This window comes from Pinus tabuliformis, chromosome 3_1, assembly GCF_031772625.1.
Source record: "Pinus tabuliformis cultivar Carrire ecotype Pingquan chromosome 3_1, CPIR1, whole genome shotgun sequence".
NCBI classification, from domain to species: domain Eukaryota; kingdom Viridiplantae; phylum Streptophyta; class Pinopsida; order Pinales; family Pinaceae; genus Pinus; species Pinus tabuliformis.
In genome coordinates, this window is record NC_142301.1 from 394,183,544 (window position 1) to 394,197,023 (window position 13,480).

Below are 13,480 nucleotides of genomic sequence, written 5' to 3' on the forward strand. Positions count from 1 at the left end.
CTGAATCCTTCGCTGTCTGTGTCTTCTGTCTACCTGAGGGGTTTTGCTGCAGCAACAACCTTCTCCCTTCAGCTTCTTTGTCTCCTACAAAGAGCCTGAGCCTGCTCTGATACCACTGTTGGGTATTTTTCAATGGAGAAATACCAAAACCAACAGAATAAAATTCACCACAGAGACAATACTCTGTTTCCTCTGTCCAGGATCTTTTGCAGACAACCTTTAAAAACAAACTCACTCAGAACACAGCATTACACAGTCACAACACATTTCTATTAATTTAAAACTGAAAGACTGATACAAATTCCATCCTCTGTGCAAAGAGGGATTCACAAAAACAACTCTGCTGCTCTCACAGATTTTCTACTGCTGTAGAAATTACAAAAAAAACTTCAGTTTTATAATAATGAAAATTACATCCCCTGTGGTATTCTGCTGTGCACCAAAAAAAAACATTACGCTACTCTACGTAGCCACCCCACTCCAAAATTACAAAAATGGAACTGCACTGCTGTGCACGAAAAAAAACAACACACACACTGCTTTGCGCAAGCCACCATACATACCACACCTTTTTTTTTAACTTACGTAACAATATATAAAACTTATAAAAAAGAACTATGTGCCCATATCTATATTAAAGGCATGCCCATAACGTATTAAATACGTGCCCATAACAATATTGAAGCCTCCACCAAAAAAAATACGACAGGCATTAAAAACCATAAGTTTCCACCTACGGCGGTCAACAAGAAAATGACAAGATTTGATGCGACGTGGGCGGACAGCACATTCTGGAAGTCAACGGCGGAGATCATGCGATCAAATCGCTGAGCCGATCCAACGTTGTTCGCACGCCAACCTTCAGCAAAACAAACGCTCGTTACCGTCCGGGGAAAATGGTTTTGGGGTGTTCGTACATGAGACGCGTGGCGCACCCTGATTGTGTCGGCACCCCTGCTATGGAAACTGCCTTCGCCAAATGGTGGTGCGGGGAGACCACGGTGGTTTTCCGAAAACCACCCTGCGCTGTTGAAATTACAGTTTAACAGGTACCAAATCATCAAAGTAGCCTAAGGTTTTCTTCCCTCTCCGCTCTTGGCTTCCTTGTCCCAACTGAGATTATTTATCTCTAGAGAGAGAAACAACTGTCTTGTAAGTGTCTTATACCTATATGGAAAGGAATAACTGTTTTGTAACTCTCTTATCACTGTCTAGAAGAACAAACCATTTTTTACCACTATTCTCTTGATTTTATGCCTGTCCATGACTTATATTATTTACAAAAATAAATTCAATAACATAAAATTATATTTTATGTTTTACCATTTACCTAGCCTTTCATCTAACCCACAATTTACCTATTCATTTACGGTCAAACAAAACATTCACAGTTCTTATAGAAAGGTGTTACATCTAGCCATTGATCGGAACTACGAGCCTAAAAGCCTAAGACTTCCTTACAACGTATTCAAAGATTCCACCTTTCATTATCATAATTCAAATGTTATCTATTATCTATTATAATTCAATGGCTACGTACCAAATATATGACAAATATTAGTATTATTCAATCTACGCTCAAGCAATCTAAATCTACTGAGTTCTAGTGATTGATCGGAACTACGAGCGTAAGACTATTCAAAGATTCCACCTTTCACTATATCATAATTCAAGAGAATCTAAAGAACCCATCAATAATATTTTATGATTTGGTTGTATTAAATTCTATAAAATATAGTTTCCGGGGAAAAGAATCGTCGTGTCTTGTAAACGACAAGACCATGGGCGGGTTGAAGTTTGACCCAATCGACTGAAGAGACGTGATTTGAGCTCATCTTTATCTCCTCTCCCACGAGGACAACCTCTAATGCGTACTAAGAAGCCGATAAAAATGATTCAAAAGCATATTGTTTTGGTGATAAAAAATAATCAAAAGCATATTGCTTGGGCTTTTGTTATACTTTTAATTGATTTAAAATCTAGATTATAGATTTCTACCATCATTTTAAAGTGTCATGATAGAGAACACATATGTTACTGAATCATGAGAGACCCACATCATTTGGAATATTACCTAATCCATGTGCTTCCCTGTTCGGACGGCAAATCAGTCCCGTGAATCCCGCCTCCGATGGGACATTGGTGTATGAGGGCATTTTTTTAAATTTCGCAGATCGTCAGGTTTACAGAAACATAGAAGTTGTTTAGGCGTTGCTCACTCAATTGACGGCGGCTAGCAATCGAATATCACTGTGTCAGATCCCACTAGGGTTTGTCATTGTTATCAAGTAGGGTTTGTTAATTTGTTTGTGGCCAAAATGGCGAAATCATACTCGGGTAGTCTGTTGGAAGTTCTCAATGTGAGGGTTAATGGATCTGGTGACCGGATAGTAGTTCTGTCACACGGATTTGGGGGCGACCAGTCGATGTGGAAAGATATTGTACCATACCTGGTGCTTGGTTTTAAGGTCATCGTATTCGATCTGGTTTTCTCTGGCAGTGTGGATCCAAGCAATTTTGACTTCGATCGATTTTCTAATTCACTTGCTGCTTATGCAGACGATCTTCTCGCCATTTTAGAGGAGCTTAAAATTGGTAAGTGCATGTACGTAGGTCATTCCGTGTCTGATATGCTGGGCTGTCTTGCCTCCATCAAAAGACCCGAATTATTTGAAAAACTAATCTTGCTAGGTCCTTCCCCGAGGTAACGAAATATGCCCTATAATTCTGTAGGTCTTGAATAAATTTAAGCTTTTCTCCGTACAATATTCCTCTACTGATTCTGTATTCATTTCTCATTAACACTATGGTTGATTTTTCTGCAGGTATTTGAACGATGGATCCTACGAGGGGGGATTTGAACGTGGAGATATCGATGTATATTTGAGTGCAATCCAATCCAACTATTCGGAATGGGTTTCCGGATTTGTTCCTCTACTAATTGCAGAGGACCAGCCGTCTATAGTGAATGACTTCTCTAGAAAATGGCTGAATATTAAACCTGAAATTGCCTTTACGGTCCTTCAAAGTATCTACGAGTCTGATCTGTGAGGCATTTTAAGTGATGTGAAGACCCCATGTAGCATCATCCAGACTAGAAAGGACATAGTGGTTCCATTGAGCGTGCCATACTACATGCAACGAAACCTTGGAGAAGAGAACAATTCAGTGCACATACTTGACATAGATGGCCATGTACCGCAGCTAACCTCACCCCAACTGTAAGCAAAGTTGCTTACACAGCTTCTAACAGAGTCCTGAATAACAAGATCAGGGTTCTATAAACAAGGATGGATAGATGTGTTTTTTGGTTTGTAGTTTGATTTTTTAAAACCTATTTCCGTAAGTGCATAGAAGTACTTTTAAGCTGTATGTAGCTTTTCATTGGTAAAAGCCAAAAGAGAGGTGGTGTAAGGATTCCCATGTGTGTTCCAAGAGAACCATGTCCGTTGTCAGGTTCGTAATACACTAAGGCAAGAATAGGCATGAGTACGGGTATGTCGTGCTTTTGTAAGTGCCCTGTAAGGCTTAAACCTTGTCTGTGTTCCAATCCTATTTTTGAAATCTGTTAGTCAATACATGATTCGTCATACCCCTAAATTTTATGGGTTTATCTAAATCTACTTTATTAAAATAATAATGGGGTTGGTACTTTATCTTTTTTTCTTTGTATGTCGTCGCATATGATCCCATAATAATGAGATATAATTCAATTCTATATATAATATAATTGGATTATATAATATAAATGGATAAAATAACAAGTGTAATATGTATGTCTTTTATTTTTTTAAATAAAAAGTTATTATAATTGAGATAAAACTAATATTATTATATTTCAAAAAAAATTTAGGTTATAAATAAGAAAAATTAGTATTATCATTTTTCAAATTTATTGGTCTCTTAAAGATATTGGATGTCTAGAGGAAACATTAAAATTATTTGTATTTTGTTCATGATTGTTTTAGTTGTCAATTCCATTAATTCATACATACAATAATATTTAATAAAATTAAATTTGGTTGATGAAATTTAAAAAATAAAATAAAATTGTTTGATTGGCTTTAAAAATACTTTATTATAAATCAAAGGAATCTTTATTATATTAAAAATATCTTTTGAAAAATATCATAAAAAAGATAAGGTTCATTTCTAATTACACCTCACTCATGTTCCAAATCTATATTGAACATTTAAAAACTTATATATCTCCATGGTATTAAGATATAAAAATAATGTTGAATAATATTTAAATTAAAACTAGTTGTTTTCAATTACCTTTTTATATTATTTAGATAAAATTGATTTTAGAATATTTTATTTAAAATAGATATTAAAATAATTTACTTTTAATAAATATTGAAATATTATTTTATTATTAATTTCTATTAATATTATATGTAAACTCTATCTTAACATAAGAGTTACACATCTCTTTCATATTTACTTGTAAAAAATATGTTTTAACAAAAAAAACTAATTCATTCTCACTATAAAATAGTTTAATGATACCATGTGAAATCAATAAAAGTTGTTAATGACATTTTAATTATAAAATATTTTAATAATAACATCTCAAATAAAATATTCATAACTCATGAGATTTGATTGAAATTTGGTCATAAATTTTGACATTGATATGTGTACAATGATAACATAGTAGCGTATCATTTTTTTTAACACTATTTAGAACCCCATACTATTAGTCACTTCATCTATATAAACCATTAAAAAAGTTAAAATTTAGATTTAAAAAATTACAAAATCTATTTAAAATTTTGAGAACTAATTGAAATTTAATTGTTTTTTACTAAAAACAAAAACAATATAACTTGTCAGGCATGTTATACATACATTTTTATTTTAACAAAAATTTTCAAACTTTAAAATATATAATAATTTTTTCTAATTTTATTATATTAAGTTTAATAAATTTTCAAAAAATAAGGTGTATCATTATTTTTTCAATACTATAATATAATGGTTAAATTTTTTATTCAAAGATAACTATAATATCAAAAATATTATTACATATAAATTTAAGGATAAGTTGTGAAGGCCATAAAGAGTTTGAAAAGAAAAAAATTAAGATATTATAAGTAGGTGATGAATCATAATTTTGAAAAATAAAATATATTTTTTTCTTAACTAGTACTAAAAAAAATGAACATTGTCATAATAAAAACTAATTCTCATGAACTCTAAATTGGTATATTCCCAAATTAATCAAGTGAACAGCCACCACTCTACTTTTTTTATTTAATATAATTTATATTTAAAATTATTACAATAACATTATATTTTTGTATTTAAATTGTAAAAAAAAATATATAAAAATATCATTGTTATTATTCTGAATAGTAATATAGCTAAATCATAAAATTTATATAAATGAAATTAAATACACGTATTATTTATCAATTAGATAAGAGATTAAATCAAGGTAGACAAAGTGAGTTGAAATTTAATATCTAATATATGAAATTTAATGAATTCATTCACCAAAATAATATAACATATGAAATCTAGCTTATTGAAGGCACTTGAAGCATTATGTAAATATTACAAACCAACCGATCTATATATATGAAATTTAATAAATTCAATTTCCAAATTAATATAATAAATTTGGTTAAATATAAATTTATGTAAAAAAAAAATTAAGAAAAAAAATTTATAATGAATATAAAGTAATAAATAATAAATTACCAAAAAAATACCAACTCTTACCATGAAAACATCCCAATTAAATTTATGATAAATAACTATAATTATCTCTTGAGAAATTTATAAATATAATTTTATTAATTTAATATAAATTTATAATTACAAATATATTAATTAAATAAAAATTACATTGCAAATGTTGAAATATATATAGTCATATGTGTTATTAGAATTACAAAGGATATTACAAAAATTATAATTTTTAAAATGAAAATATTTATATTTTTTTTCCATATTAAAAATAATGACGTTGATTTTTAATATTTTTTAAAATATATATATATATATATATATATATATATATAATTTTATATTTTATTTTTAATGTGTGAGAGATAATTGTAAAGAAAATAAGAAATAAAAAAAATATTTAATATTAAATATTTTAATATGAAAAGCATGGTAAAGTATGGTTCTTAAAAATTATTAATAATTTAAAATATATTTTGAAATTATTAAGATAGTGATAATTTACTTATTTAATATTTATTTACTTTTTTAATGTTTATAGGATTTTGGATAAATAATGATTGCACTACACACTACCTGATATGAATTTATCTATTCAAATCCCTGTAGTGATATATTAGACATGATAAAGATATAATCTAAATAAAATTACAATATTTTTTTACTTATTTAATATTATTATTTTTATTTAAAATATAAAATAAAAAATATTTGATTTAACATAAAAATAAATTTTTTTTTTCTCACTACATAACTCAAAAAGAAACCACTTCGGAGATGGCGCGCACGCGTACGGGTTTAGGCTGAAGATTATCTCGCTGTCGACTGCAGAACGTCGCGGTTAGGGTTTTCTTACCTTCTCGTTCGGTTTTTTCGCCGCGGTCACAGCGCTGGGTCTATACTGCAAACATCATCTCCATCGGATACTCCACCAGTCGTTTTCGGTCGCCGTTACAAGAGACAGTTATGGCTGACATGGAGCTTGAGGCGGTGGATTATTCGGAAGATCCTTCGTCGGAAAAGTCTATCTTCAGGAACCCTAGCCTTGCCTCTCAATCTCGATTTGCGCCGTCTTCATCTTCTACTGCTCCGGATCTGCCGTAGCTCCCGCACCCCATATCGATTGCCGCTCATCGAACCACTCATATCTCTGCAGGTTCTTACCCTATTGAATCTCCACCATTTGAGGTCCCCCCTCTCCCGCCGGGCTCTCTGCATTTTTTGGCTACTCATATGCCCCCTTCACCCTCCTTTGATCCACTAGCCCCTCCTCTCCTTACGGTGCCTTCCCCCCCCCCCCGTCGGTTCCCCCTGCATCACACCCCACTGTTTCGGGAGCCCGCCCCTTCGGATGCTTTGAAAATCTGGTTGTCATAGTGCGGCTTGCAAAACCCCCATCTCTGGATGGTATTACTAATCCCCTGGTCGACCATCCGTCGGCTCCCCGCACCTGCAAAAAGAAGATTAAGTGTGTTAGGGCTACAGCCAAGGACATCTCTATCAAGTTCGACGAATCGAAGCCTCTCGGTGAATACATGGACATTGCAAACACGGTGTTGGTAGGGCACGTCAGGGGAAGAACCTACTCGGTGAAGAGGCTCAAATAGTGGGTAAAGGAGATCTGGGGCGGAGTTCTCTCTAATCTTCCGGTGGTCCATGTCCTCCCCAGAGGATGGTTTTCCCTTCATTTCTCCAAGGAAGGCCACACAAATTTGGTTTTGGGCAGATATTGGCATATAGAAATGGCTCCGGTCCTCCTCAAGAGATGGAGTCCCCTCCTCGACCCAGAACGGGAACAGCTCAGAGCCGGACCAATTTGGGTACGCCTACCAGGACTACCATTGCCGTTTTGGGCTGAAGAAGTTTTCATTAGGATTGGAAATGCCCTGGGGACGTATCTGGATTACGATCGCACATATGTTGAATTAGGGAACTGAACCCTAGCGCGGGTACTGGTCTATCTAGATACCCGGGAAGGACTGGAGGAACAGATCACCCTACAATGGGGAAGGTGTATCAGAGTGCAGCTATTGGACTATGAAGGAGTCCCCTTCCGTTGTAGACGATGCCATAAAGTGGGACACCTTGCGAAGGACTGCCCACTCAACAAGAAAGCAGAAGACTCTCCGAAAGGGACCCCAGCTCCAACCAAGACGGCATCACCCATTACCTTTCGTCCTTCCTCTTCGGGACTGCCACCTCCATCATCATCGCCTGTGGTTGATCCAGGACTTCGGCAACCCTCGCCACCAAAGACCAGGGCACGCTCGGCAGCAGAAGCGGGTACGGTCTCGGGCTCTCCTTACCCTCCCTTGCTTTCTTCTTTTGATATTATGCATGATTATGGATCCTCCCCTCAGACTTCCATGATTCACTGTGCACTATCAACTTCCCCTCATATCAGCATCACTGATCCTATCATATCCACCTCATCCCCTGTGGCGAGCTTCCACCTGCCCCCCTCGGAACCCTCCCCACCTCATACATACTTTCTCCGGTCACGAACACTAGCAAAAGAGCCTTCTGTAAGCCATTCGGGATTGGGCATAGTGATACCTGAGGGGGGTTCCTTGAACTCCAGAGGGAGAAAATCCCACCTCTCAAAGGCTATTAAACAAGCCGGGGCAGAGGTTGTTTCTGGCCGGCAATCGACCATTGACGGGGTCCTTAGAGCAGGACACACCCCGCGAGGTGTTCCCCCATGAAGTGCCTATCATTTAACTGCAGAGGACTAGCTAGTTCCTCCAAGAAACTAGCCATGAAGAGGCTCATTGAATCTGAACCAATCGATATCATCATGCTCTAAGAGACCCTCTGTACTGCAGATCAGATAACTCGGGCCATGCAAGCCTTGACCCCTGGCTGGAACTACACTGCCATTGATGCCGTGGGCCGTTCTGGAGGTTTGGCCATTGGTATCAACCCTCGTTCCATCAAGGTGGACTCGACCTGGGGAGGAGCGGGGTTTTTAGGGATTGACATTTTCTCCGCTGATCTTGGTATGAACCTCAGAGTTGTCAATGTATATGCCCCCTGCTCCCAGAGAGAATCATTCTGGCAGCATCTACTACATCTCTCTGTGATGAATGAAGACCGGGTTGTTATTGGAGGAGATCTTAATTTCTCTCTGGGATACAGGGAGTCATGGGGCTCGGCAGCACAAATCGACCCCATTACCGACTATATGACCAATCTGCTTGAGCAAACAAATTTTATGGATATACCCATGCAGCGACTTCTCCCTACCTGGAGGAATCGGAGGGTCGGGGATGCTGCGCTTGCTCGCAGACTAGACATATTTCTTATGAAGGGGACTCTCCAACAGCGCTTGCATCTCTACAGACAATGGGTTGGCGCGGGGGGATTGTCGGATCACACTCCAATATTCCTGGAGATTCAGGGTCCATTCAAGAAACCCAAGGCACCGTTCAAATTCAACCATACCTGGCTGAAGGATCCATCATATGTTAAGATGGTATCGAATTACTGGTCCTCTCACCCTATCAATGACACAGAATCTCTAGCTAAAGGGTTTTGCAGGAATCTCTCTGAAATTAAACATCTATCAATTCTTTGGGCAAAGGGAAAACAGGACCGAGACTCGACTCAGCTTACCCATATTGAAGATGAATTAAGCACTCTCACGGATGAAAGAGGGCTGGGATTCATATCAGCAGCTGATAAATGCAAGCTTATTGATTTGGAGAATCAAAAAGTCAAGATCCTCAAAGAGAGAGAGGAATCCATTAGACTGAGGAGTAGGGCATTATGGATCCAAGTTGGGGATGAAAACTCGAAGTTCTTTCATAGCTACGCCAAGAGCAGGAAAGTTGCAAATACTATCTCGAAGCTCCCTACCCCGGATGGTGACATCGCAGATACTTTTAACAAGCTCGCTCATCTCGGTACCACTCACTTCAGGAATCTATATAAGTGCCCTCGGGAAGTTAATTTACCTGATATCATCAATGTGGCAAATCACTTCCTGAGATTTGTGGAGGATGAAGAGGTGGAGGCGCTTATTGACCCGATCTCGGCAGAGGAACTGGAAGGAGTGCTGAAATGGTTCAAAAAAGACAAGAGCCCTGGCCCGGATGGTTGGACCATTGAATTTTACCTAGCCTTCTTTGATGTACTGGGACAGGATCTGCTGGGGGTGGTTGACGAGAGTAGGACCACGGGTTCTATCTATCATGCCATCAATTCTACTTTCATTGCTCTTATCCCCAAATCTGACTCCCTGGAATCTTTCGATGACTACAGGCCTATCTCCTTATGTAACTGCATCTATAAAATCATTTCTAAGACCATTGCAAATCGCCTTAGACCTATCCTCTCCCGATCCATTGCCCCGCAACAATTTTCTTTCCTTGAATCTAGGCAGATTCACGAGGCCATTGGTCTTGCCCAAGAAGCCTTGCACTCCATCTGGACCAGGCAACTAAAAGCCATTCTCCTCAAAATTGATCTCTCAAAAGCCTTCGACCGGGTCAGCTGGCTCTTCTTAAAAATGTTCCTCATCCATCTGGGGTTTCCTCACGCCTTCATCTCTTGGATTATGGCCTGTATAACCTCCCCTACCTTCAGTATCCTCATTAATGGCTCGGCCTCCCCATTTTTTCACTCAGAAAGGGGATTGAGATAGGGCTATCCCCTATCGCCCCTTCTCTTCCTCTTGGTCATGGAAGGTCTCAGTCGCCTCATGGACTCTACAAAAAGGGCTGGAGATGTTGGGGGCCTCCGCATATCCGATCTTTGCACTCTCACTCATCTGCTCTTCGTGGACGATGTCCTAATTCTACTTGATGGCAGCGTTCAAGACTCTCGGACCTTCTCAAAGATCCTGCAACTCTTCTCTGCTGCTACAGGTATGCTGCCAAATCAGTTAAAATCCACCATCACTTGCACTCGCACTTCAGTACAGGAATCCAGGCTAGCCCTTCAGGTATTTCCCTATAATATCCTCCCTCTGGATAGAGGCATCAAATACCTGGGATTCAAACTGAAGCCTACTTGTCAAAGGATTGCAGATTGGGTTTGGTTGGTTGCCAAACTGGAAAAAAGACTCACAGACTGGAGCTTCAGATACCTCTCTAGAGCGGGCAGATTGGTGCTCATTAAATCTGTGTTAGAGGCTACCCCGGTATTCTGGATGGCACTTACATGGATACCGAGGAATATTCTAGGGCAACTTCAGCAGCTGTGCAATCGATACCTCTGGAATGGGAGTCAGGATAAAAGAATCTTTGCTTGGATTAGCTGGAAGAAAATATCTTTACCGAAAAAATGGGGAGGATGGGGCCTCAAAGACCTAACTGATTTTGCTATGGCACTTGCTGCTAAGATGGGTTGGACCTTATTAACCAGCCAAAACCTATGGGCACATGTATCCTATCATAAATATATATATGGCCCCAGAATATTATGGATTGGGCTAGATTACCAACTTGGTCATCAAAGGGATGCTCATCAACCTGGAAGGCCTTGATCCATTCCCTCCCCCTCATTCGTGATCACCTTGTTTGGAGAATAAATGATGGCTTGTCGGGCAGGATTGGCCTGGATGATCAACAGTGGGGGCAGACACATCCTCAACCATGAGCTCATTACACATCTACATAACCGCGACATTCGGAATTTTTCTCATATCGCCGATCCGCTTCACACAAACATTTTTTCCCAAGCATGGAAATCGGCCAGCAACTGGATCTCCCCCCGCAATGGCATCAGGAATGGAATAACTATATCTCTGCATTATCTGAATCTCATATTCGCATCAAACAAGGTCCCGACGAACTCATTTGGAGTATAGTAGATCATGGTCTTTACGCTCCAAAATTTGGATACAGAGCACTCATTTCCCACAGAATCCCTGATCCAATTCATTCGTGGTGGCATCTCATTTGGAAGCTTAAGGCTCCACCTCGCACCAAACTTTTTTTCTGGTGTGCCCTCAAAGGAATCGTCCCCACGGGCAAATATCTTACCCATAGATCCATATATGGACGTTCCTCGTGTATCTTTTGCAAGGCTGCTTCAGAGACCTCGGATCACATTTTTCTTAACTGTCCTGCTGTTCACACCCTGTGGACCAACATCCGCACACAATTGAGCATATCAGGGAATTGGACCGGGGATGATCTTACGGGTGCTTGGACTGCATGGACACACAGTCACCTGGGCTCCAAACTTTTATATCTCCCCCTCGTGGCAACATGGTATACCTGGCTTGCGCGGAATCGTGCTATCTTCGAGGATCATACTGTATCTTGGACCCGGGTCGAAGCTACCATTATCGCCGCGTACCAAGAATTGCCCGACCCTCCTCCACCTCGAACCAGGTCGATACAGGCCATGCCCAATATTGACACATCGACCCCGTGGGCCTTCTTCGACGGGGCTGCAAGCCAAACGGGATGTGGAGGTGGTTTCGTGCTGCACATAAATGAACATCACAGATACCTCGTTAAAATGGGATTTGGCAGAGGATCTAATAACTTTGCTGAGCTTTCTGCCATCCGGAATCTATTGCATTTTGCACTTACACATCAGCACACTAATCTCAACATATTTGGGGACTCAATGATGGTCGTTAACTGGATCAATAATGTCACTACATGTCATACACACACACTCAGCAATATATTACATGATGCTCTCACTCTCAAAGCAGCATTTAATCATTTCTCTTGTTTACACATTTACAGAGAACATAACAGCGAGGCTGACAAATTATCCAAAGAGGCCTTGTTACTTCCCAGAGGCGAATGGTTAATTGTGGAGCAGAATGGAGCTGAAGAACACAGATTCTACCACAGGCCATACATAGACCAGAGAGAATAGAGGGACAACAGTCCCGATCACTGACAGTTATGGATAATATATTTTGAAATGATGGAATTGTACTTATCTATACTTATTATGTTGTTTGTAAATGGATATTTGTGAACTTGAATAGGCTAGAACAGCCATACATATGCATACTCCCAGCTCAATTTTGTAATACCCTCTGATACAACACCCTGTGAGGTGATTTTTGTATGAAAATTACAGCAATGCCAATGGCATCTACCTTATGTAATTTTCAAATATTAATGGAAATTACTGATTTTCCCAGTGGAAAAAAAAAAACATAAAAATAAAATAAAAAATAATAATTAAATAAAATTTTGTATTTAATTTTTTTTTAACTATTTCTTTAATATATATTAATAAAATGGTTTATTTCTTTTAATTAACCATTCCTATATAACATTTTAAATTCAAAAATATATTTACTTTCTCTTCATTTTTTCAATGTGGTATTCATACTTATAACATGATGCTTACAAATACGATATATTATATCTCAATAAAAATATATTTTCAAAATATTAAACATGCGACTTTAAGTTAAAAAATAAAACACAATCCACTTTGTAACGTATATAGTGCAGTATACCCTAAGCATTTTAGTAACCACAGACTCTCAAAATATCAAGCTTGCAACTTTACCACTGTCATGAACCTTATAAAAAAAAAAATAAAAAAAATCTTTACATTTATAACCATAGTAACTTTTACTATATAATATAGCATAAAAATTTGTATCCTCTTTCCCGATTCATATGGCTTTTAATGATTTGGAATTATAAAGGTTATGAGTTGCAAACAATACTATATTTGAACTTTATGATACGTTAGGTGATTGCAACGAAATCTAAATTGATCTTATTTTAATTCATTCGTATTTTGATATTTATTGATGTTTTAATAACAATAACTCAAGAGTACATGCATTAAC

At 37.7% G+C, this 13,480-nt stretch overlaps 2 protein-coding genes and 1 pseudogene across 2 annotated transcripts; all 3 read left to right on the forward strand.

Moving 5' to 3' along the window:
- The first annotated feature begins 2,268 nt into the window (after window positions 1-2,268).
- Window positions 2,269-3,587, forward strand: LOC149187380 (putative strigolactone esterase DAD2; annotated as a pseudogene).
- Window positions 3,588-7,439: 3,852 nt separating this feature from the next.
- LOC149187381 (uncharacterized) lies at window positions 7,440-10,935 on the forward strand. Its single transcript, XM_089409650.1, has 6 exons — window positions 7,440-7,591; window positions 7,760-7,980; window positions 8,523-9,751; window positions 9,842-9,974; window positions 10,386-10,565; window positions 10,832-10,935. Exons 1-6 carry the CDS (start codon window positions 7,440-7,442, stop codon window positions 10,933-10,935), a joined length of 2,019 nt encoding a protein of 672 aa, XP_089265776.1.
- Window positions 10,936-11,382: 447 nt separating this feature from the next.
- LOC149187382 (uncharacterized) lies at window positions 11,383-12,540 on the forward strand. The gene has a single exon (XM_089409651.1). It carries the CDS (start codon window positions 11,383-11,385, stop codon window positions 12,538-12,540), a length of 1,158 nt encoding a protein of 385 aa, XP_089265777.1.
- The last annotated feature ends 940 nt before the right edge of the window (window positions 12,541-13,480 follow it).

Bases quoted from the DNA above. Each gene is read 5' to 3' on its own strand.
- LOC149187381 (XM_089409650.1), top strand. From the start codon at position 7,440: ATGGCTCCGGTCCTCCTCAAGAGATGGAGTCCCCTCCTCGACCCAGAA. The intron at 7,592-7,759 runs GTATCTGGATTA...CTTCCGTTGTAG, and splicing joins ATTGGAAATGCCCTGGGGAC to ACGATGCCATAAAGTGGGAC. The intron at 10,566-10,831 runs GTATGCTGCCAA...TCTGTGTTAGAG, and splicing joins ACTCTTCTCTGCTGCTACAG to GCTACCCCGGTATTCTGGAT.
- LOC149187382 (XM_089409651.1), top strand. From the start codon at position 11,383: ATGGAAATCGGCCAGCAACTGGATCTCCCCCCGCAATGGCATCAGGAA.